Source organism: Notolepis coatsorum (assembly GCF_963971535.1).
Source record: "Notolepis coatsorum genome assembly, chromosome: 15".
In the NCBI taxonomy this organism is placed as follows: Eukaryota; Metazoa; Chordata; class Actinopteri; order Aulopiformes; family Paralepididae; genus Notolepis; species Notolepis coatsorum.
The window spans coordinates 81,140,026-81,162,255 of record NC_140179.1 but is presented as its reverse complement, the minus strand read 5'-3'; the positions used below and the strand labels follow the sequence as shown (position 1 = coordinate 81,162,255).

Below are 22,230 nucleotides of genomic sequence, written 5' to 3'. Positions count from 1 at the left end.
TTAGGCCGCAGTTGTCTCGTAATTTTATTTTGGGATCACTTTTTAGAAGTTAAAAGGAGAATTCCACTGTGTCTTCCTTACACAAACTCGTTTTACACATTCGCTAATCGCTCGACAAAACAACATGTGCTTCAGAATTACAATTTAGTCATTTTAGCTGACTCTTTTATCCAAAGTGACTTACAGATTGTGAACAACAAGTCACCAGGAGGGGTACATGTCTGGCAGCTAAGGGTCAGTGGCGTTGTTTGTCAAATAATATCGAGCTTGAGTGTTGCACTCTTGAGTGCATAGTAGTATAGACATATTAGCAAGATAGGTAGTAGTATAAGAATAGCATTGTATTAGGGTACATAATGTTAAAGGTTAGAGGGTTATTTTATAAAAAAATTATCTGATATTATTTCAGATATTGTTTGAGGAGGTGTGTTTTCAGTCGACAGTGGAACATTGGTTGTATTTCAGCTGTACGTCAACACGGGTGTAGTGACACCTGTCTGCCAGGGTGAGGCAGGCTATTTATTGTCAATGTACTCTGCAGTTGGGGAAACCTTTTTGTCGCTATTATCACAGCCAGTTGGCTCTACTCACATTTTGCTATATTCACTTCGCTAGCATAATTATCGTTTCACTGTTGGGAAGAAAACTCTGGTGTCTCCTTCAGCCCTGTATGATGATGAGAGATAAAGGGCGCTGTTTCCCCACATAAAAAAAAAAAAACCTGAATCCTATGTTATTCAGACATAACATGGACCCACGTGTCGCCTCCTCCCCCAGAAACTGTATGAGCAGACGTCTAGTGAACTGCCGACACTTATTTCCTCCACTATGTTTTCAACTTTCCTCGACTTGGGCCCTATTGAAATGAATTGAGGAAATGGTGTCTACAGTTCACTAGAGACACGGAACACATTGGTAAGTTTCATGTCCGGTTAAGCTAAGCTATACCTTCTGAAAGGTCTACCTTTTTAAAAGGGCTGTCCAGGGCACTTATGGCTGTCCCTCAGCGACACGCTCCGCTCATCCTGTCACAGTTAGCGTTATTAGGCCGACACAACATCCTATACAAGCGAAACAATTGATTAGGAGGAATAGATTGATCCACTTTTCAGCACCACAGTGAAGGACAGCTCCACCTTATGATGTACCTTTGTCCTTCAGGGACCTCTCTAGGAAACGCTCTCTTAGAAGCAAGCTCCTTTTTGAAAAGGTATACCTTAGAAACCTGTGTAGAACATTTAAGGTCCACCGAAATGGGGAAATAGTATAGTAACTTTTTGTGTAAACTGTTATATAAGAACATGTATGTGTTGGGTGCATTGATGCATGTATGAGTGATTGTGTTTGTGTAGATTTTTGGTGTTTATTATAACATCAGGGGTATTTGTTAGGGGCAAGATTTGAGAAGGCCGGAAGGTATTATGTAATATAGTCAACTCACTTCATGAAGGCAATTGAGTCGTGTAGACACCCAAGTCTTGATAAACTTGTGCACCAATACCTCCTCGTGCTTGCTACCTTGACTAATTAGATTAAAATGTATTGTCATTATACAGCACAAGTACAGTACAACAAAAATAAGTTATATATCGTATGGCTATCGCGTCCCGCTCTAGCCTTATGAGATATCCCTTATCTCCTAGTACCTAATGTACTCCAATACGAACAACTTAATGCACCCCACCTGATCGGGCCCCGCCCCTATGGAGGCGTAGCCTATATAACCATAGCTATGGTCACCAACACACTCTTCCTCTATTTTCGTTCCATCATAACGGCTGCGTGCACCGTATGTAACTAGTAGGATGAAAAGATCAGAGAAGATTCATAATGTTGGAAGCTTACCGGAGGTTGCTGGCCCCTGGCATCTTCGAAGCATGTTTTCAGCGACACGACGGGCCTATGTTGATGTTCCTCGTCTGATGGCAGCAGACCAAGGTTCAGCTGTGCAAGATTGGCTGTCGGGCCAGCTTGTACCCAGGTAGGCCCTGTGTCTTCAGGCATGGGTATTAGTGTTAGTAATGCTGGTTTGTTTTGTTACACAACCATGTTGTGTGTTGGCACCGGGGGCAGGATGGTTTGGTGAACGTTTCACTGCAGTGAACGGTTTCCAAATGGTCTTGGGCGTGCTGTTAAACATCTAATGCTATGCTACATGCTACCACTACTGCTACATGCTAACTGCTACGCTGTTCTAATATCTCCGCCGTGAGATGTTGTCACTTCTCCCTCCTCTTGCCCGGTTCATCAATGAAGGTCAGTCGGTAGCTGTTGTGGGGGTTTTTGCTGAGTCCTATTTACCTTTTTTACGGGTAAATGGGTTGACAACTGGGTAGGCCGTGGCTAGGTAGCCTAGCCAGATACGTTACCTTTGTGTTCCGGCTGGGTCTGTGGAACGGTGTCCCCATCTGGGGCCGATGCGTGAGCCCTGTGCGAGATTTAAATGCGAGGCCCCCCACCCCCTGAGGCGGCCCTGTGTAGGGGGCTACTGTTTCGTTCTGTCACTCTGCTATGAGAAGGTCTGTCTTTGCTACAGCTTTCTCTCCTCTCAACCATTTATGCTGACGGTCAATCGGTGTCTACTGGGGGAGTAGTGCGGGGGGGGGGCTTTGTTTACCTTTTTTGGTAAATGGGCTAAGCTAGGCAGGGCTGTACACTGCGACGAGATCATCGCGAATTGCCCCTTTAATTGGCCGTTGCGATTGGTAAATATTATCTGGGGGCGGGCTTGCGAGTAGTGCTTTCAAGCCTTGCATTCGCATTTCACTCCTAAATTATCCAAGGCGTGTGATGACGCGATGACGTCACTCACGCGAGCTGAGCAGTGAGCACTCAGCAGGTATGATCAGCGGGAACAATCGACTGAGCACTCACTCTGATAGACTGGCTGACTGTCTGATTTAGCTATGAAGAAAAGTAAAGTTAGTATTGCTTCATATTTTCGACGCGTTCGACCTCCTATAGTGAGCCGAACTGAACTGAACTCAGACACACGGAGATAGCTGCGGCGTCTGCTGCTCCTCCTCCCTGCCGCACCCGTGGCTGTTGTAAACACTAGTCTCTAGTGGGACACTGGGACCTTGGTGAGCCTGCCAGCCGGCTAGCTACTGATAGCTATCAACAAATGCTCCAGCAAGTCTAGTAGTGCATGATAGCTCGCGTTAGCTTACTGTTCAAAACGAAACGTCCCATTAAACTAAATAGTTCAGATAGCTCCTGATATCAATGTCTTATAACACTGAGTCGATGCGTATTCGAGCTGAGGGCACGCTGAATATAGTCAATAGGGTCCAGCTGCAGCGCCGGAGAATCCTGGCCGTAGCTGGAGGCTACAGTATAGGGACCAGCTGCAGCTCCGGGGAATCCTGGCCGTAGCTGGAGGCTACTCGAGTACACACAGACAGTGGAGCTGGTTGCATATAGCGAGCATTTAGACTTGTTGCGTGGTGGCGATGTCTCGCAGATAATACAACTACAAGTATGATTATATAATATATATATTTTATTAAAAAACCTTTTATATAATTTTTTTTTTAAAATAAAAAACAATCGATATAAATAATGGTAAAATTGTTATTTAAAAATGTGCCCCTAAAAAATATGTTTTGCCCCTAAATTTCTCATTTAGGGGCAAGTGTGCCCCTAGTGAAAAATCTTAGCGTACAGCCCTGCTAGGGCTGGTGTGCTGTTGTGAATATTTTGAATGAAGGCGGGACTAGTTCGCTCTGGTCCGCCTCCCCTTAACGTTGTGTATATTATGGGTTTGCTCATTCTACAGTATTTTGTGGGTTAGTTCTTTTATTCATTTAACCCTTTCATGGTGCACACCACAGTGGAGGTTGCTGTTTGCAACCACCACTGGTGCTCCGTGTTAACATCAGTTCTGTTCCACACTAGCTCACGCTCAGCGTTCATTGCATATATCTCGCTTCAGCATATATACACTGAATAATTTCACAAATGTACCTTTAAATGCCAGCATTCATCTGGCCACACCCCCATCCGCTTACCTATATAAGCAGGGGTGGTGCCACACACTCATCTCCTTCTCAAATTTCATCACAAGCAACGTGTTGCTCATATGCCCAGAAAAATATTGTTTACAAGGAAAGGAAGAACAAGGAGATACGTTGACATCATATCTTTATTTTCTCTCTCACTATTTTCGAGAAAATACGGCAATGTTGTCTTCGTCACTGGAGTGTCTGGAAGATGGTGATCATTCTAAAAACCCTCCACCGGTTTTCGTATTGGGAGCACGCCGCTGCATGCTTCTCAACTGCAGTTCCTTGCTGTGTTTGTTGGGGTGAAACCTGTCAGGCCACAGCTGAACTGTCGGACGCGCCGCTGTTGTGAGAAGCGGTGGGTTTCAGGTTGGGTGAGTACTGTTGCTGGCGGGCTTCACTTGTCTGTTAGTGCTATGGGGGCTACTTGACAATGTTTATGGAAACCGGCCCCAGGCTAGGGTCCTTTGTTCAGCCACCTAGGCGACAGAAGACCTTGGTCTGAAGACCATTGTAGTTTTAACTAGTGGGCCGCGACCATTAACACTGGTGATCCCTGTGTTTTCTGGACAAGTGGGTATCTCCCTGTCACCGTGTAGCCCCTTCTTTCATATCCAAATGAGAGTATTCCTTCACGAGGAGATATGTGCATGGATGTTCGTTAGCGGAAGATCCATGTTCAAGTCAGCTACACAGGCCAGTTTGGTATTGTGCTGATTCTGTCGGGTGTTGGTAAAATCACTGTTGTAAAGCTGTGTTGACATCTTGTTTCTCTTTTCTCTTAAAAAGTGAGGAGGGTTTCAGAACGACGGCCTGTCTGGGTGAGTGTTATGTCATTGTGTACAAGTTCAAGTGATAGCTGCTTAGCTTACGGTTAGCCGGTCAGCTGTTAGCTGCGGCGTTAGCCTGCTGGGATCACTGCGAGGCCTACAGAGGTTGGGCCTACTGTTAGCCAGTCAGCTGTTAGCTGCGGCGCTAGCTGTTGTGATCACTAGGAAACGTTAGCTTGCTGCTATCGGACGAGGCCAGCGCGAGGTAGCTTCTGCTACTCGCGCGCCGCCGTGAGCTCCCCTCTGGTCGCGTGCGCCGTTCGCTCGGCGTCTCGCGAGCAGGGGTAATAGCGACCGACGGTTGGAGCGGCCGTTAGCTTAATGCTACTCTGTTGTACGTGCTTTGATTGTAACATGTTTTACACTCTTGACTACGACGTCGTCTTTGACAGGGGATGTTCGTCGACCCTGCCCTGAGCCAGGACGGCAAGGATTGTATCAACAAAGGGACCGTTGCGACGGGTAGAGCGGCGACGCTGCCCGGATCGAACAACACAGGACGGCTGTGTTCCTACGGTGTCTTGAGACTGCACTTCGCTGATCTACGTTCCGAGTAGGACAAGGTTTGACCAGACCTTATAACACGTCTTCTGGTTTTACCTTTCTAAATGTGTTGTGAATAACGATGTTTTCCCAAAACGTGTGTTTTTGCAATGCATTTAGGATACAATGCGAGTTATGTGTGAACTGTCTTTGTCACTGGCAGTTAGCTTCTCCGTGCAAATCGGGTTGTTACAGATGTGAAAATGATCTGGTTGTTGTGTGAGAAACATCATGTGTGTTTATATGTACCGTGTACTCACAACTAAGGTAACTAACCTATGAAGCTATGCTTAGTGACAAGTGAGTAAAAGAATGTTCTTTTCTCAGCCTGTGATGACAATGAACAGTGTTCACATATTAACAGGTTTTCCTGTTTTAACTGGCCGTATTAAGGGTAAAATAAGAGGATTGTGTTTCCCCCCGGTTCCCTGGGGACTTTTTCATCCTCCTATCAGACATGTTGCACTACGTTGTGTTTTTTGTGTGGTAGGGATGCGATGTAACCCTTAGCTTGATTGCTGAGGTTGTGCTAAAACTGCTGGAGAAACTTTATTTTCCTAAAAGAAAAGATTGTTTGGTCGCTGTCGTGTGTGCTTAGCAAGGCCTGTGGCCGATACTAATCGAGAATTATGTATTCTCTCATTATGAAAAACGGCGTTCCTCTGTAGAGTGTTTTTGCCATTTTTTGTAGGTGATGATGGGTTGTGTGTGTCATGTGACCTACAACTGGGTTGGACTGGCCACAGAAGCACATGTGTATGTTGGACCGGGGCTCTTAGAGCCCTCTCTATTCTGTGTTTTTTCCTTAGTAAAAATCAGATAGCAGGTTAGCTCATGCGCTGTGTGGAGCTGTCAAACGCTTCATAGAGCTGACTATGACTGTCATATTCTCTTTTTGTCATTACATCGTATCATGGGTGTGGGGTCGTAAAGGGGTGAACTGGTAACCTTTCCTCTCCCCCTTGTTTCTGTCGGTCAGGGGTACACCCCCTGTCCTTCAAGGTTCCCGTCACTTTCGGCACGTTACGGGGGGGGGGAGGGAGTTTCTTGGTCCCACGGCCTGGTATATTGGGCGTGTGCACAGCAGAAATTCCCCCGCCATAGAGTACGTCACCGTGCGCGTCTCTGTTGGTAGGACTTCCGTGTGCTGTTCAGGTCCATGTGATGGATCTGTTTCAGGGGGGTGGTCAGGGCTCCTCCTCACCAAGCGCCTATTCGGGCCTTCTGTGAGTTCGGACTCCTTCTTCCATGTGAGGGAGCCTCCATCAGAGTACAGAGCCTTCCTCCTCAGATTGTCAAAGTGAGTGGACCCTCTAGAAGGTGTCCTATTCTATTGTATATGTATTCGATTCAATTCGATTATTGAGTGTGTATGGGTTCAGTGCCTCTTCCCCGGAGAGCCCTAAAACCAATTTTTTACATGGCTCAAGGTGCAATATATTCTTTTCAATCTGTACAGCTCGCGTGGGAAGTCTCTCTGGGGATCCCCGTCTCCTTCCTATGGGAGGGTGGTGGGATGTAAAAATGTGAAAAAATTTTACCCCCGGCTGTGTAGACTGGGATACATACTGTTGATGCTTCCTTCTTTTCTATTCAAAAAGTGTTGGAGTTAGGAAGTGTCACACCCCTCTTGTCGTTCCCCTGGGCGCCTTGGGGATTCAATGACAGGTCTAAATAGCCTGTTCATTGATGGGGGTGTGTCCCGACGCACGTATAGTGCTAGCTCGCTGTAAACAGGCGACTGACTGGCACGCCTTGGTTGCTTGTGGTTAAAACGGCGTTTTTATAAAGCGACTGAGATGGGGGTTTTTCCTCTTCCGACGACCACATCCCACGACCTGGGTTGGTTATCGACGGATTCTCGTTCATGTCTGGGGGATGATGACGGAATGGATCTGAACATATGTAGAGGGGTCTCACGCCCTTGGGGTGGGCCACCAGGCGCGGTTCACCCGAACGTCTGGGTGGCGCCTTCTTTTCATGTTAAGATCGACACGCATATCTGCCCTTTCTCCTGGAGTAGGCATGTCGGCGTGGTTAGGGCACGGGACTGGTTCTGGTCATGCTGATCCGGATCAGTTGAACCCGTTGTCCGCCGGGGATGCAGATCTGCTGTTCTGGTACCCTGAGGGACTTGGGCTTTTTTCAGGGGGAAAAATGCCAGGTCGGTCCGGGTGTCACAGGGTTAGGCGCTATGGAGACCCTGGTTGGGTACGTTTTTACTCAGCACTGTCGTAATGGCTTACGGCCATGCCAACCTGTACACGCTCGATCTCGTCGGATCTCGGCCGCTACACAGGTTGGTCCTGGTTAGTACTTGGTTGGGAGACCGCCTGGGAATACCAAGTACGGTGTGCTTAGGGGCTGGTTCTCCATTCTTTTTCGCTCCTCTCTCACGCATGGCGAAGAGGGGCCTGTTGGGGTGGTCTTTGACCTCCTCTGGTGACCCTGTGCTTCCTGTATCGCCAGGCCCGGTCCGAGGTAATGTTTCGTTGACCCGTAGGCCTGGGTTAACCCTTTTTTGAAAACTGAAACACTTGTACTGCGGTATAGCCGGTGTATACCCGCAGGTGTGTTTTGGAGTTTTTTCTTGAGGGGTTATAGGAACAACCACCGCATTGGGTAACGCCAAGGTGGTTGATTCCCTGGTGTGTTGGAGCAGTGTCAACTCTCGGGTTCACCGGTTGAGGGTGCCCCTGCACGTTCATGACGTCTGCCAATCGTGTCAGCCTTCTCTGCCTCAACCCCTCTGGGTGGGGGTTTTTGAATGGAGGCTTGGTCATGCAACGCCGCCAGCTTCCGCTCCTTCCGCCGGGGCGGCTGTGTTCAGCTGTCCCCTCTGGCGCCTGTCTCGTCCGCAGTCTCCAGGCTAGGGTTAATAGCCTGTTGCCTGGTTTTTCCCCGGTGCGCTGCCTGCTTCCGTTGGTTAACCTTTTTTGTGTGCTTACGGCCATGCTGACTGCCTGTTGCAGGGTCAGTGTGCCAGGCGGTGTGCTATTGGGGGGACAGGGCCCGCTCGGCTGAGGGGCTTTTGTCCGAATACGCTGGCGATGTGGGGGGCGCGGCACTACGTGCCCACCTGGTGGGGTCTTGATGCTGGCATCATGGACTTCTCCGGGCCCCCATTCCAGGGAGTCCAGTCCTTTTGGTGGGTCTGAGTCTTCCTTCGCGCTCCGCTGCTACGGCCTTGCCACGGGGTTGGGTTTGCCCTTGACCCCGTGATTCTGGGGGCAGTAACGAGGTTGTTTCCCTCCGTTCGTTCCCGGGTGGCATGCGGGTTGTGCGTGTGTGTAGTCGTGGGGTCAAGCCACGGTCTGCTCACCCTGTGCGTTGAGTTGCTTGAGTGGGTCACGGGTCCGTCGCCCTCCCGTGAAGCCACCAATAGGGGGGGTGCCCTCCATTAGGGTGGGTCGGGGGGGCTCGGCCCTCCCTGGTCTGATGGTTGTGGGGGGCCTCAGCAGGGTACATTTGTCGAGCTTCTAGCTCCCGCTCAGCTCCTATTATGCAATGAACGCTGAGCGTGAGCTAGTGTGGAACAGAACGTTAGGTTATGACTATAACCAAGTTCTGTCAACACTTAGTGAACGCTCAGCGTTTAGACGACGCTGCAGGCCCTTGATTTTTCATTCATTCATTGTGATGAAATTTGTTGGGAAGGAGATGAGTGTGTGGCACCACCCCTGCTTATATAGGTAAGCGGATGGGGGTGTGGCCAGATGAATGCTGGCATTTAAAGGTACATTTGTGAAATTATTCAGTGTATATATGCTGAAGCGAGATATATGCAATGAACGCTGAGCGTTCACTAAGTGTTGACAGAACTTGGTTATAGTCATAACCTAATGTTCTTTGTTTTTGACATATTGAAACAGTGCCCCGCCCGGCCGACGCCATGGGTGGGTCGGCCTGGCGAGTGGCTGGTGGGCTGCTAAAGCCTGTACCGCCACGGTATGGAATTGGCAGCGATTAGAACTGTGTTCGTATTTTGCTGTTTTTTTTCTATTAAAAAAATGTTGTCTGGTGGCGGGGCCTTGATCGCGCGAGGTTGTTGACGTTATTAGCTTTGACCCAGCCGCAAGCTATAACCGCTCAGGGTTCCCCTCTCCGCAGGGGATTTTGGTCTTCTGCTGGAGCGCGGGCGGTATTGTCCTAGGCCCCACACCACCTCACACCGCACAGCCAGAAGAAGAGAGAGCACGGCCTCGTCAGCGGCGATGACGAGGCCCTCGACAGGCGGCCATGTTTTCCCCCGCCGGAGGTATCCTGGGCGTTGATTCGACAGGTGTTCACAAGGCCGACAGCCTTGGCGGCCGAGGGATCGGCCATGTAGGATGGGTTCGGCTTGAACAAACAAGCCGTCACCGTCCTGCCGTGAGCAGCCCGCTCTCCGATCATTCCCTTCCCCAACACCAGCGGAAAAAGTGGGCTCTGATTGTTTCCTTTGGCTGCGGGCCACGTGCCTTCGTTGAAGCGCGGGCGGCCCCACTTTCGCTTCTCATGGGGACAGGGGCTGACACCCAGTTGATGGCTGAGCCTGGGTCTGTCCGTGAGAATGTTGTGCTGTCAAGCGGCTCCCACACCATAAGCTGTGTTGGTTGAGCCTGGTGTTACGTCTGTCAACTTAAGTGTTGTCAGCAGGGGGGCTCGAAACCTTTTGAGGCACACAGTGCGGGCTTCCCCGGCCTCGCCTTCGCCAGGCCAGGTATCATGTTGGTGCCTCCCACTCCTGAAATATTGGCAGTGGTCTCGCAGGCACGCGTGATTTGGGGTGGTAGTAATATCACTGCAGGGCTACGGTGTGTAGGAACCCATGGGGTCCTTACACCTTGCATGTCCGGCTGCAGAACAACTCCTCAGCATGTTCTGGAGGGGTGTTCAGTGGGGGGGCTTTTTTCACCTAGGAAGCCCCCCGTATCAAACCGGCCCTCGGGTCCCCCCTTGGGTGCGATTGCCTCGTGGGTGGTGTCAGGGTCAGATGTACCGACACGGAACGCACTGCTTGCACGGTTCCAGGGTTGGCTACGCACAGCGGGGGGACCGGGCCAACTATCTACAGTTCCTGGCGGACCTGCGCCACATGGCGGCGGGTGCGTTGGGAGTGTCATCACATATGACTACGGCAGTACCATATGTCGAGGTGGATGGAGAGAACGCTGAGGCGGGGACTTGTGTTTACACAACCCCACCCCTTTTCACGTTTGGTACAGACCCTATTGTCAGGGTCTCCAGCAGTGACAGCTCTGGTCAACGAGATCCAATCTCTGTGGACGAAGCAAGCCATCGTCGTGGCGTTCTTCTCCCGGTGTTCTCTGCCTGAGAAATCGGGAGGGGGGGGGGTGTCAGTCCCAGGCTGGACCTGTCCCACGGGAAGGTTCAGCATTTTTTGGATCGTCTCCTGCCTGTTGAACACTGTCAGGTGGGGGTCTGGTTCTCCTCCATAGACCTGTAGGATGCGTATGCGCATCTCCGATCTTCCATCCTAGGGCTTACCTACGCTTCCTTTGCAGGGTTAGCATATGAGTACCAGAGGCTGCCGTTCGGTTTTCTCTGACTCCCCGCATCTTCACCAAGTGCGTGGAGGCCGCTCTGGGGCCTCTGCGTCGTCAGGGGTTACGGAGTGTTCTGCCCTGACGACGTTCTGGTCCTTCGCGGTCAAGGTGGATCGTCAGGTCTCGTACCAGGCAGGTCTCTACCAGCCTGGGGTTGCTGTAGACTGGATGTAGAGTACTCCTCTTTCCAGTCAACGGTTGGAGGGCTATGGGCATCCCTCTCAGAGCGTGTTGTCAACACGCTCGGGAGGTTCCGTCCTAGGACGGTTACGGCGCTGTCTCACGTCGCATTTTCACCGACGCCTCCCTCGCTTGTGACGCGTCGGGCCAACGCAGTAGGGGGCAGCTGGCAAACCATGCTGCCCGGTCTGCGCTACGTTCAATGTGTTGGTGTTGAAAGCGGTCCTTCTGTTCCACAAATGGTGTTGATCAGGACGGACGATACGACGTCAGTGTCGTGTATCGACCAGGGTTTCCGTTAGAATTTTTTTTTGCCGGCCTCAGTGTCCGGTAGATTTCAATCTACCGGTCAAATGAGATAAATTCCGGTCAGAGTTTATTGAGCTTAAAAACAATTGATAGGCAAAATGACAACAAAACAAAAGAATGACATCATCAAGGCATGTAGATTTATAATATTTTTACTTAAAACTAGGCTACCTTTGTGTATAGTCATTATATTCCAAATAAAATAAGTCCCGAGACTCGTGCTGCTGCCGACTTTAAATCAAATAGGTGTCCGTGGGCAGTCGCCCGACATTAATAAACAACAGTCTGTTATAATCACATTTTTATGAGCTAACGAATTCCGTTATATTGGACATTTGTATTAATTATATCAAGCGAAGAACTGAAATTTGGCAGAGAGAGACGGCAACATTATCGTTGTGGGTTTGCGTGACGACTCTCTCCACCTCGCAACGACTTATTTGCAAAGAGTATGGCGCTGCAGAGCAGCTGATTCAGCTGTTATTGGCTCTTTTCTGGGGACCGCACAGCAGCGCCCCCCACCCAACATTGAATTGAAAATGGCTGAATTGGAGTACTGCTGGAATACTGCATTGTGCTGCTGCTGCTCCGGCTCTGCAGCTTCACAAAAGTTTGCACACCCAGCACTAAGCTCTCGCTGACAACGTCGTTGTCATTATTAGAAGCAACGAGGAAACAAATGTAATGATCGTTTCGTTCATCGCATAGGCTATTTAATTTTAGCCTATTTTAATACAATTCAAATAATCAAATTGTGCTTAGACTCAGGGAATTATTTTCACCGGACATTAAGACCGGAGAGATTAAATATGTTGGACTTCAACAGGTTTTGCCGGTCAAATACCGGTAATTACCGGCTAACGGAAACGCTGGTATCGACAGACAGGGAGGAGTACGCTCCCCCTGTCTGCACCAGGCGGCGGGCGGCTGGCTATGGGCGTCCTCCACCTGTGCGGCCTGAGGGCTCCCCACATCCCCGGCAGGGAGAATGTGGGTGCAGGTGTACTGTCGCGGGGCGGTCCTCATCCTGACTGGTGGGGATTACATCTGGACATAGCCAGGCAGGTCTGGGACCGATGCCGTGCCGCCAGGGATTCTTCCCCATACATCTGTTAGGTCAGTTGTTGGGACGGGTACGTTGAGGGGCGCAGGTTCTTGATCCTGATGGTGTTACCATCCGGAATGCGCATGCTCCCTCCACTGTCGCGCTTACGCGGGCAGATGACGTATGTTCCAAGTGTGGTGTAAGGCGGGGGGGCCGGGACTCAGTCTCCTGCCCCCTGGATGCTGTCCTTAGTTACCTCCAGTCTCTCCTTGATAGACTGTCGGCTTCGACGGTGAGGGTATATGCAGCAGCTATATCCTCCTATCATGAGGGGTTTGAGGGGATGTCTTGTTCAGCCACCCTCTTGTGAAGCGTTTCCTGCTTGGCGCTCGACGCGTTAAGCCGGTGCAACGCTCCTGGGCTCCGACTTGGGATCTTCAACTGGTCCTCGGTCGGTTGTCCTTGGCCCCGTTTGAGGCCAAGGACGCGTGGGTGTGCTTTGTGCTCTCGGTACGCCCAGAGTGCCTGTCTTTCGTTCCGATTGCGGTGCCACTCTGCGGCCTAATCCTGCCTTCGTGCCTGTAAATATCCGGAGTTCTTCCGCTCCAGGGATATTGTGGTTCAGGAGTTTCATCCACCTCCTCACGGTGGTGAGTTAGATGCGGGCCTTCACCTGTCATGTCCGGTCCGTGCTTTGGGAATTGCCTCAGCCGTACTCAGGACCTCGGGGTCACCGTTCAGCTTTTTGTCTGTCACGGTGGTTCTCATGCCGGTAAGGCACTATCGAACAGCGCCTGTCCCATTGGTTGTGCGAGGGCATTGCCCTCTGCTACACGTTGGCTGGGCAGGATCCCCCTGGGGGCGTCAGGGCGCACTCCACTCGTGGGGTGGCTGCCTCTGCCGCTCTCCTGGGTGGGGCCTCGGTGGAGGACATCTGTGCTGCAGCTTCATGGTCCTCCCCGGGCCCCTTTGTAAGGTTTTACCTCATGGACGTGACCGGGGGTTCTGTCTCCCAGGCGGTTCTGGGGTCTGTGGCCTTCCTGCTTCCCGTCCTTTGGTAGGGTAGCAGGAGTGTGTGGGTATGGGCCACAGTGTGTTGAGTCACATGTGGTTCCGCCTGTGCGGTGTGTTCAAGGGGTTCTAGGTCCCTCTTGTTCGCATTCAGGTGGAGTTGACTGCGCCTAGAGCTGCCGCGGTATTGATATTTTCCTTACCGCACAAATTTGCGAAATATTTCCTACCGCCGCGGTTATTACCGCACAGTGCGCACAAAAAAAAAAAAAAAGTTTGAATGCATTTTTTTTTTTTTTTAGTAGTCTACTCTTATAGCCTGCCTCTAGTCTAATGGCGCTTTTCCACTGCATAGTACCTACTCGACTCGACCCGCTTTAGGTACCTGGTACTTCGTTCCTTTTTCACTGCAGCCAGGTACTACTCCGTTTGTCTCCGTGTGGGGATGCAGGCGGTGCCGCTCGCTTGTGTACACTGAAAGCTCCGTGGGCATAGCCAATTAGCCATGTCCGAGGGCTTGCAGCAAGCCAGAGTTTAACACAGTTTAAATCAATCAATCAATCAATAACAACATTAACCATACTCTCGTTGCGTCTATTCTGCCAAAGCTAACGTTACCTCTCATTGTGTATTCTACCAAGCAACCCGGGTTTAACGTTACCTCTCGTGTATATCGGCTGACGGTAGTATTAGGCTAATAACAACAACAAACTTAACACATCAGCGATCTTGTTGTGACACTAAACTCTCCACTCGGTGGTAAATTGGGTTGATGTCGGTTTTGTTTCATCAAGAAATAAGGCAGAATACACAGTGAATCCATTCTTTTTTGTTTATTGCACTTGGTTCTGTCGCAAACAAATCCTGAATGAAATGCATCCTTAGCGAGGCAGTAAAGATGGCGGCGTTCTGTTTTTGTTCAGAGCCTCCAAACTGTGACGCGTCTCTTCTGACCAGTCAGTGGTCTGCAATGTTTCACATGACTTTTCTGGTACCACTTCTACCCAATAGGGTCGCTTGGAACCGAGTAGGGTATATCTGCAAAGCCGCAAGCCAACTTTATTATTATGATAAAAAAACAGCGGTGACGCGGTATTCAGCCTAACTCTGCGGTGAGCGTGATGCAACAGCGATACCGCGGTAATGCGGTTATCGCGGCAGCTCTAACTGCGCCCCCCCTTCATTAGGAAGGATGGGGTGACAGGGCTCCCCGCACCCCTTGATGTGGGCTTACGGGTCCTCAGGGTTACATCTGTCGGGTCTCGCGTCCGCTCTAACCCATATCTCATAAGGCTAGAGCGGGACGCGATAGCCATACGATATATAACGATAGGTTATGTATATAACCTAGTTATATTAGTATTGGCTGAGCATCCCGCTCTACGCGGCCCTGAGTTCCCTTTTGAGGGATCTTTTGCTGGAACGAGATTTGGCGAGGAAGAGTGTGTTGGTGACCATAGCTATGGTTATATAGGCTACGCCTCCATAGGGGCGGGGCCCGATCAGGTGGGGTGCATTAAGTTGTTCGTATTGGAGTACATTAGGTACTAGGAGATAAGGGATATCTCATAAGGCTAGAGCGGGACGCTCAGCCAATACTAATATAACTAGGTTATATACATAACCTATCGTTTGGCATTCAACCAGAGTGCAAATATAACCGTAAAGTGTAACGGCAATATACAATGTACAGGTGATTAAACCGGGTACAAAATATACAAATTAGTACTACTGAGTGTAGTACTAATCAGATGTACTGTATGTACAGAGTTGTAGTATAATATGTACTGTGATACAGGTATAAAGACAGTATGGTTGTAGTCATACTGGCCAGCAGTGTAACTAGTAAGAGTAGGATATGTACAGTTATAGATATAGTATCTATAGATATGTAAAAGGACTACGTCCAGGTATGTACAGACGGACGTGGATACATATATGCGGTGAGAATAAATATATATATGGTATATACAGCATTTGTACATGCTATCATACAGAGCTATGGGTTATATGCAGGTCTACAAGTAAGTATATAGTGGGGATATATGCAGTTGCATTCAGACAAATATGGATATATATATATATGCAGTAAATGTAAATATGCGGTATATACAGCACTGTTGTAATTTGGCCATATTTACAAAGACTTAAGTTTTAGTTTTGTTCGTTTTAGAAATGCACAATATAATTTCATTTTTTTTTTTTTTTTCAATTAAGAATTTTTTTTTTTACCAGTTTTTTTTTGTTTTTGTTTATAATAACCTTGGTCCAAGACTAATGGACCCTTTCTTTTTTTTAAACTTTGACCAGACAGCTGGTTCTTTTTAGCGTTTATCGCTTTTTCTGGTCAAGCATGACCGACAGAAACAGGTTGAATGGGATATAGATGGGGAAGACACTCTGAGAAAATACGGCGAGTCCGGGAGTCGAACTCGTGTACCCCAGATCCGTGACGCGCACGGTTGTCCCCGACGCCGAAATAGCGCCGAGATACGCGGTGAGCTACTGGAGCTCCCCTACTAATGGACCCTTTCACCCTCCTCCTCTTCTGCGGTCAGGACGACAAGCTGTGCACGACGTCCCTGACATCGCAGGACCTGGAGAAGGCGTACATGGCCGACAGGACCGCGGAGGTGACCGTGGTGAAAGGGCGCCGCGAGTACCATCTCAGCTTCCACGGTAACTCCTGATCCGTCTCCCATCGCCGTCCACCTGTGGCCACGGAGAGACGCACTCTACTACGCCTCTCTCTCTTCTGATCTTCCTCCCAGTTGACTTGATTTCATCTCACCTCATTTTGATATTTTATTTAGTTTTATCGTACTACTACTTAGTATTAGTAGTACGATAAAACTAAATAAAATAAAAAAGAATTGGTAAGATGAAATAGTCAATCGTTTACAGAAAGTGTCTTGTGTATGTGCATGTTAACTCATTCAGTGCCAGCTATTAGATGGGGCCCGTTGTAGCAATGCCACGCTTTAAAAGATAGGAGTGCGTCACCTTGTTTGTAGAGCTATAACTATATTCTATATTATAGCTATGGATACAATACTATGGCCCATTTGACATCAACTATCTATTGTTCAGTATGTGAAAAAGAATAAATTTTTTCATCCATACGTTCCCGTGTTATAATACCGTGGTGAATATAAGTATGGTTTTAGAGTGGTCTGGGGTCATTCCCGAAAGGCTGATCTTATAGCCTCATACGTGAATCCTACTATAAGCATTGCCGTTTCTTGCCTGGACACGCTACTATTCCCAAATCAAATGTTTATAATAGGTATTATGTTTCATCATGAATGCATGTCATTTGAGACTCCTCAGAGTCTCAAATGACATCATGAGATCATCTGACGAGGGAAAATTTTCTGTGCTGGTGCTATTGGACTTAACTGCAGCTTTTGATACAGTCGACCACTGTATTTTGATCGAAAGGCTGAGGCAGTGGGCTGGCATCACTGGGAGTGCGCTGGACTGGTTCTCCTCCTGTTTTTCTGTGTCTACTGGCACTTTCACATCCGAAACTGCTCCATTGTCCTGTGGCGTGCCCCAGGGTTCTGTGCTGGCTCCTACTCTGTTTGCACTTTACATGCTCCCCCTGGGAGTAATCATTAGTCAATTCAAAGAGGTCTCTTATCATTTCTACGCTGACGATATCCAATTATATGTCTCTTTCAAGTCTGAACAAACTGACAAATTATCTGCCCTCTTTGACTGCCTGACTGCTGTCAAGGATTGGATGGCAACAACTTCCTTCAGTTAAACGCAGAAAAAACTGAGGTTCTTATTATAGGCTCAGAAAAAGTCACCTCAGAAGTTGCCACATGCATGAGGACCCTCTCAACAAATCTGATGCCCAAGCTCAGAAACCTTGGTGTGATCTTTGACCAGCAGATGCGCTTTGATCACCACATTAGATCTCTGACACGTACCTGTTTTTTCCATCTACGAAATATTGCCAAACTCCAATCTGTTGTGTCCCAGGTAGAGCTGGAAATGATTATTAATGCTTTTGTTTCATTCCGCCACTTGCCTCGATGCATCCATTTTGGGCCGGCTACAAATGGTCCAAAACGCAGCCGCTAGGCTGCTGACTAGGTCCAGAAAATATTGCCACATCACTCCCATCTTAGTTTCCCTTCACTGGCTCCCAATCAAATTCAGAATTCACTTTAAGGTTCTGGTCAGGCACCTGCCTACATCTGCGACCTACTGCGTCCATACACCACGAACAGATCGCTCAGGTCGTCTGATCAGGGCTTGCTGGCTGTCCCCCTGTCTAGATTGAAGAAAAAAGGGGACCGAGCATTCGAAACCGTGGCCCCCAGGTTGTGGAATGCTCTGCCCTTGGACCTTAGATCTGTGGTCTCTGTAAACACTTTTAAAAAGCAGCTAAAGACTGTAATGTGGTCAAGAGGCATGGTTTCTATCTTGAGCCTGAACTGGTGTGGTTTCTTTTTATTCACATGGAAAGAGCAGCAGTAACATACTTGTTCTTCTCTCACTGAGAGACATTGGGGGAGAGAACGAAGTGGGAGTATACCTTTGCTTTTATACTCGCCACAAGGTGGAGTACCTGGGTGGCTCTGCCTAGAGCGCCCTCTAGTGGGAACAGATATATATGCAACTGCAACATGCTGCTATCTTTTGTATTGATGTTTTTACTATGTGAAGCACTTTGTGACCCTGGTCTGTGAAAGGTGCTATATAAATAAACTTTACTTACTTACTTACTTACTTACTTACTTACTTACTTACTTACTTACTTACTTACTTACATGCAGGGGGGGGGGGGGGGGGAGGGGGGTCGTTTCTGATTATTTGTTTGCCAGTAACGGCATTCGTATTGGACACTAAACTTTTATCAGCTCCATCGTTATAAAAGCATTGCACGATCGAGCCAGAATTCACGTCAGATAGTCCTTACCTGTGATCGGGAGTATTCCAAAAATAATATTCCAATTGTTTGATCACCATCTGGTCCATCCGATGTCCATTTGGTCCACGACATAACCCACCACAACATATGGATCGGGAGCATTTGACGCGCTTCAATGCAACTGGGAGAACCGCTCAACTGGCCCGACCCAGAAAACTGCGCCCGGAGACATTTGACCGCTGCACAGGCCAAGATATAAGGTTTCAAAGGGTGCTCGATACCGCCGTCTAGATGGATGCGGCCGGTATTGCACTTTGGCGATCTCAGACTCATGGGAACACCAAGGTCCCTGGATGAATAATGAATAAAAAATATTGAATAAAAGAATAAACGACCAAAACCTGAGATATCTCACGTTCTGGCGTCCAACGCATGGCGAGTTAACTCCACTTATCTCGGGTTTGGCAATTAAAGAGTTAAGGTGCAGGGTGCGTGTGTGTCCAATAATAATAAGTAGTAGTAGTACGATAAAATAAAAGTACTAATAATAAGTACTACTTATTGTTATTGGACACACACTGCACCCTGCACTGCACATGCATTGCACTATACGCAAGACACTTTCTGTAAACGATTGATTTATCTTACCTCATTTTATATTTAATTTGATTTTACTACTACTACTTATTGTTACCATTCTTGTATTCATTGTTGTTACATGCATTGCACTATACGCAAGACACTTTCTGTAAACGATTGATTTATCTTACCTCATTTTATATTTAATTTGATTTTACTACTACTACTTATTGTTACCATTCTTGTATTCATTGTTGTTTCTTAATTGTGCACCGTTGAGTCTGAGCTCTAAACGCACAAATGTCATTACCTGCAATGTCCCCTGTATTGTGTATTTGACATTATACAACGGCATGCAAATTTCTCGATTCTGATTGGCTGAAACAGTCATTTTACACGTCTTTATTGGCAACAATCCACGCTGCTGGCCCAGGACCCGCCCACAACCGACCCACATCACATCACTCCGCCGGATCACAAGAAGGTGGCCAATAATATTTACAAATGGATATGTTAATGGCGACTAAACGACTAAATATCAAGCGATTCTGTCACAGCGAATGTCTTAGTCGTTTAAACAATGTTGGATGATGTAATTGATGGGTCTTGACTCAATCTAGAACAAAAGAAAAATCGCGGATTGATTGATAGATTAATTGATTGATTTAAATTTCTTCCTTCCTACTTTCTACTGACTGCAGCGTTCTCTCTCACTTGACGCTGGCGTACCCACAAACACACACACACACATACACACACACACACACACACACACACACACATACACACACACGCACACACACACTGTGACACACTGTGACACACACACACACGCACACACGCACACACACACACACATACACACTCCTGTCTGCAACAGCGGGGGAGTCAGACTGAGAGAGAAGCAGCGCTGTTTTAAGTGAGCATGGTCTATTGAATTGATTGATTGGTTGATTGCTAATTTTATTACTGTACCCCTGGTTTCCAACTGGTTAAGTTTAGGCTAAAAGAAATAAATAAAAAATAGGGCGAAGAAAACGTTTTTTTCCTATAGGGCAAAGAAAACGTTTTAATTTGTTTTACCTACTTTATAATTGTGTGTATTGAGCCGTATTGTATTGTACCCATTCTGCATCTGGTAATAAAATTTTCAATCAATCATTCCAATAATACACAGTTGGATGTGTTAGTTGGTTGGATGCACTTCAAGCTGCTTCCACATGAGGCAACTTCTCTCAATCATTCCAATAATACACAGTTGGATGTGTTAGTTTGGTTGGATGCACTTCAAGCTGCTTCCACATGGAGTTGTGGGAACTACTTTTTCTGGCGGATGGTTTTTTCAATAAATCTTCGATTAATGTGTGTTTATTGTATAGAAATAAGGTTGGATGAATCTGGCAGTTGTATAAAAGCTTTACACCACGTGCAGTCGTGATTTGTGACCAATAAACCATGCCTAGGGGGGTCTAACGACCCTCGGCTGCGCCTCGGGCCTAACAACCACCCCTAGGCATGGTTTATTGGTCACAAACCACTCCTGCGTGTGATGTAATGCTTAAATAAAGAACTTGAACTTGATCTCATCCCCTTTCTCTCTCTCTCTCTCTCACTCTCTCTCCCTCTCCCTCTCCCCCTCTCTCTCTCTCTCTACTACAGATATGTATCAGCGGAACACTAAACACAACACTAAGAAGAAGGTTCGTCGACGACCTAACTTTATCTCCGCCTCGGATATGGAGAAGAAGATAAAACAAAAAGCAAAAAGCTTCGGTAAATTCTAACTATGATGTAGGGACTATGGCTGGATGGATGCTTTGTGTAGGTGTTGTTTGTGTTCGTGACCAAATAAATCTACAAAGAATGTTTGTCATTGTATTGTCTCTTGATTTGAAATGTGCAATCTGTACACATCTGACAAAAAATCGACACATATTCATATGCAGAGCCGTTTATATTATGTTTTTATTAAAAAAAAATTATTCATTCATATTTTTAAAAGCAAATATATTTGTTAACAGAATTCGGCTATAGGGCGACAATAATGTGGTCAAGAGGCATGGTTTCTATCTTGAGCCTGAACTGGTGTGGTTTCTTTTTATTCACATGGAAAGAGCAGCAGTAACATACTTGTTCTTCTCTCACAGAGACATTGGGGGAGAGAACGAAGTGGGAGTATACCTTTGTGTAGCAGGGTGGATTATCCCTGCTTCGTGGGAACTGTGGTGCACGGTCACTAGGTAGCGAGACACAGTAGAACTCTGGCTAGCTGCACCTCGGTCTTTGGGGTCAGGAGCGTCAACTGGAGGCTGGCAGTGGGGGTGTATGAGGCCCAGGATTTACAAACCTAGTCCGGTACTCTGGTCTTCCTCCCTCTCTCTTGGGCAGTCAGCAGTACTCCCCAACACGCCCTCACTCTCCCCAATTGTCCCCTTAGCAGCCCCCCACACCTAATGACCGAAGGTAAATAAATAACTTGGTTCCCCCCGCAAGCAGTACCCTCCCTCATTAACACCAGAAACCTTACAGTGGAAAAGGGAAGGTTGAATAGGAAGGGGTTAAGTAAGGGATAATGTATGGCTACGAGGTCATTGTCGCAAAATAATTGACCGACACGGAGTTTAAAATACCGAGGCACCGCGCCGAGGTGTTTTAAACGTAGTGAAGGTCAATTATTTTGCGACAATGACCGAGTAGGCTATACATTATCCCGCTTATTACATGGCTAACTTACTAACAATATACCTAATTCATTTGACAAATCGCAGTTGTTCTGTGGCTCTGTCAGCCCAAATAAAGTGATTATTATTATCGCGGGCAGCCTCTGGCTCCGCTGTCAGTGCAGCGCTATACATTATCCCGCTTATTACATGGCTAACTTACTAACAATATACCTAATTCATTTGACAAATCGCAGTTCTGTGGCTCTGTCAGCCCAAATAAAGTGATTATTATTATCGCGGGCAGCCTCTGTGTTCTGGCTCCGCTGTGTTCTGTCTCCGCTCGTCGCTCCGCCCCCTGTCATCGCCGGCACGGCAGTGTCTAATTGCACTGAAACAGTGTGTCAGTGGGCTTGATTGCGAACAGCTGCGCTCTGCGGTCATTATTGAAAAATCTGCGGTCATTATTGAAAAATAATGACCGCAGTCGGGGGGCTGTTGACCAATCACAAGCAAGCATTTCGGCGAATGTGAAAACGCCATGTAATAATAATAGATATATTACCCGCATCAAAGGGTTAGGATTAGGCTCAATAAAAGACACACCGTGCTCCCATTCAGTCTGAGTATTATTA

At 47.8% G+C, this 22,230-nt stretch overlaps 1 protein-coding gene across 1 annotated transcript in view; it reads left to right on the top strand.

Moving 5' to 3' along the window:
• The window catches only part of LOC311241790 (protein mono-ADP-ribosyltransferase PARP12-like), a 28,642-nt gene extending 7,865 nt beyond the window's left edge, over positions 1–20,777 (top strand). Inside the window, exons 7-8 of the mRNA XM_084330695.1 lie at positions 16,030–16,150; positions 20,595–20,777. Coding sequence (XP_084186821.1) covers positions 16,030–16,150; positions 20,595–20,719 — 246 coding nt within the window. The 3' untranslated portion in view covers positions 20,720–20,777. The remainder of the gene's footprint in view (positions 1–16,029; positions 16,151–20,594) is intronic.
• Positions 20,778–22,230: the final 1,453 nt, after the last annotated feature.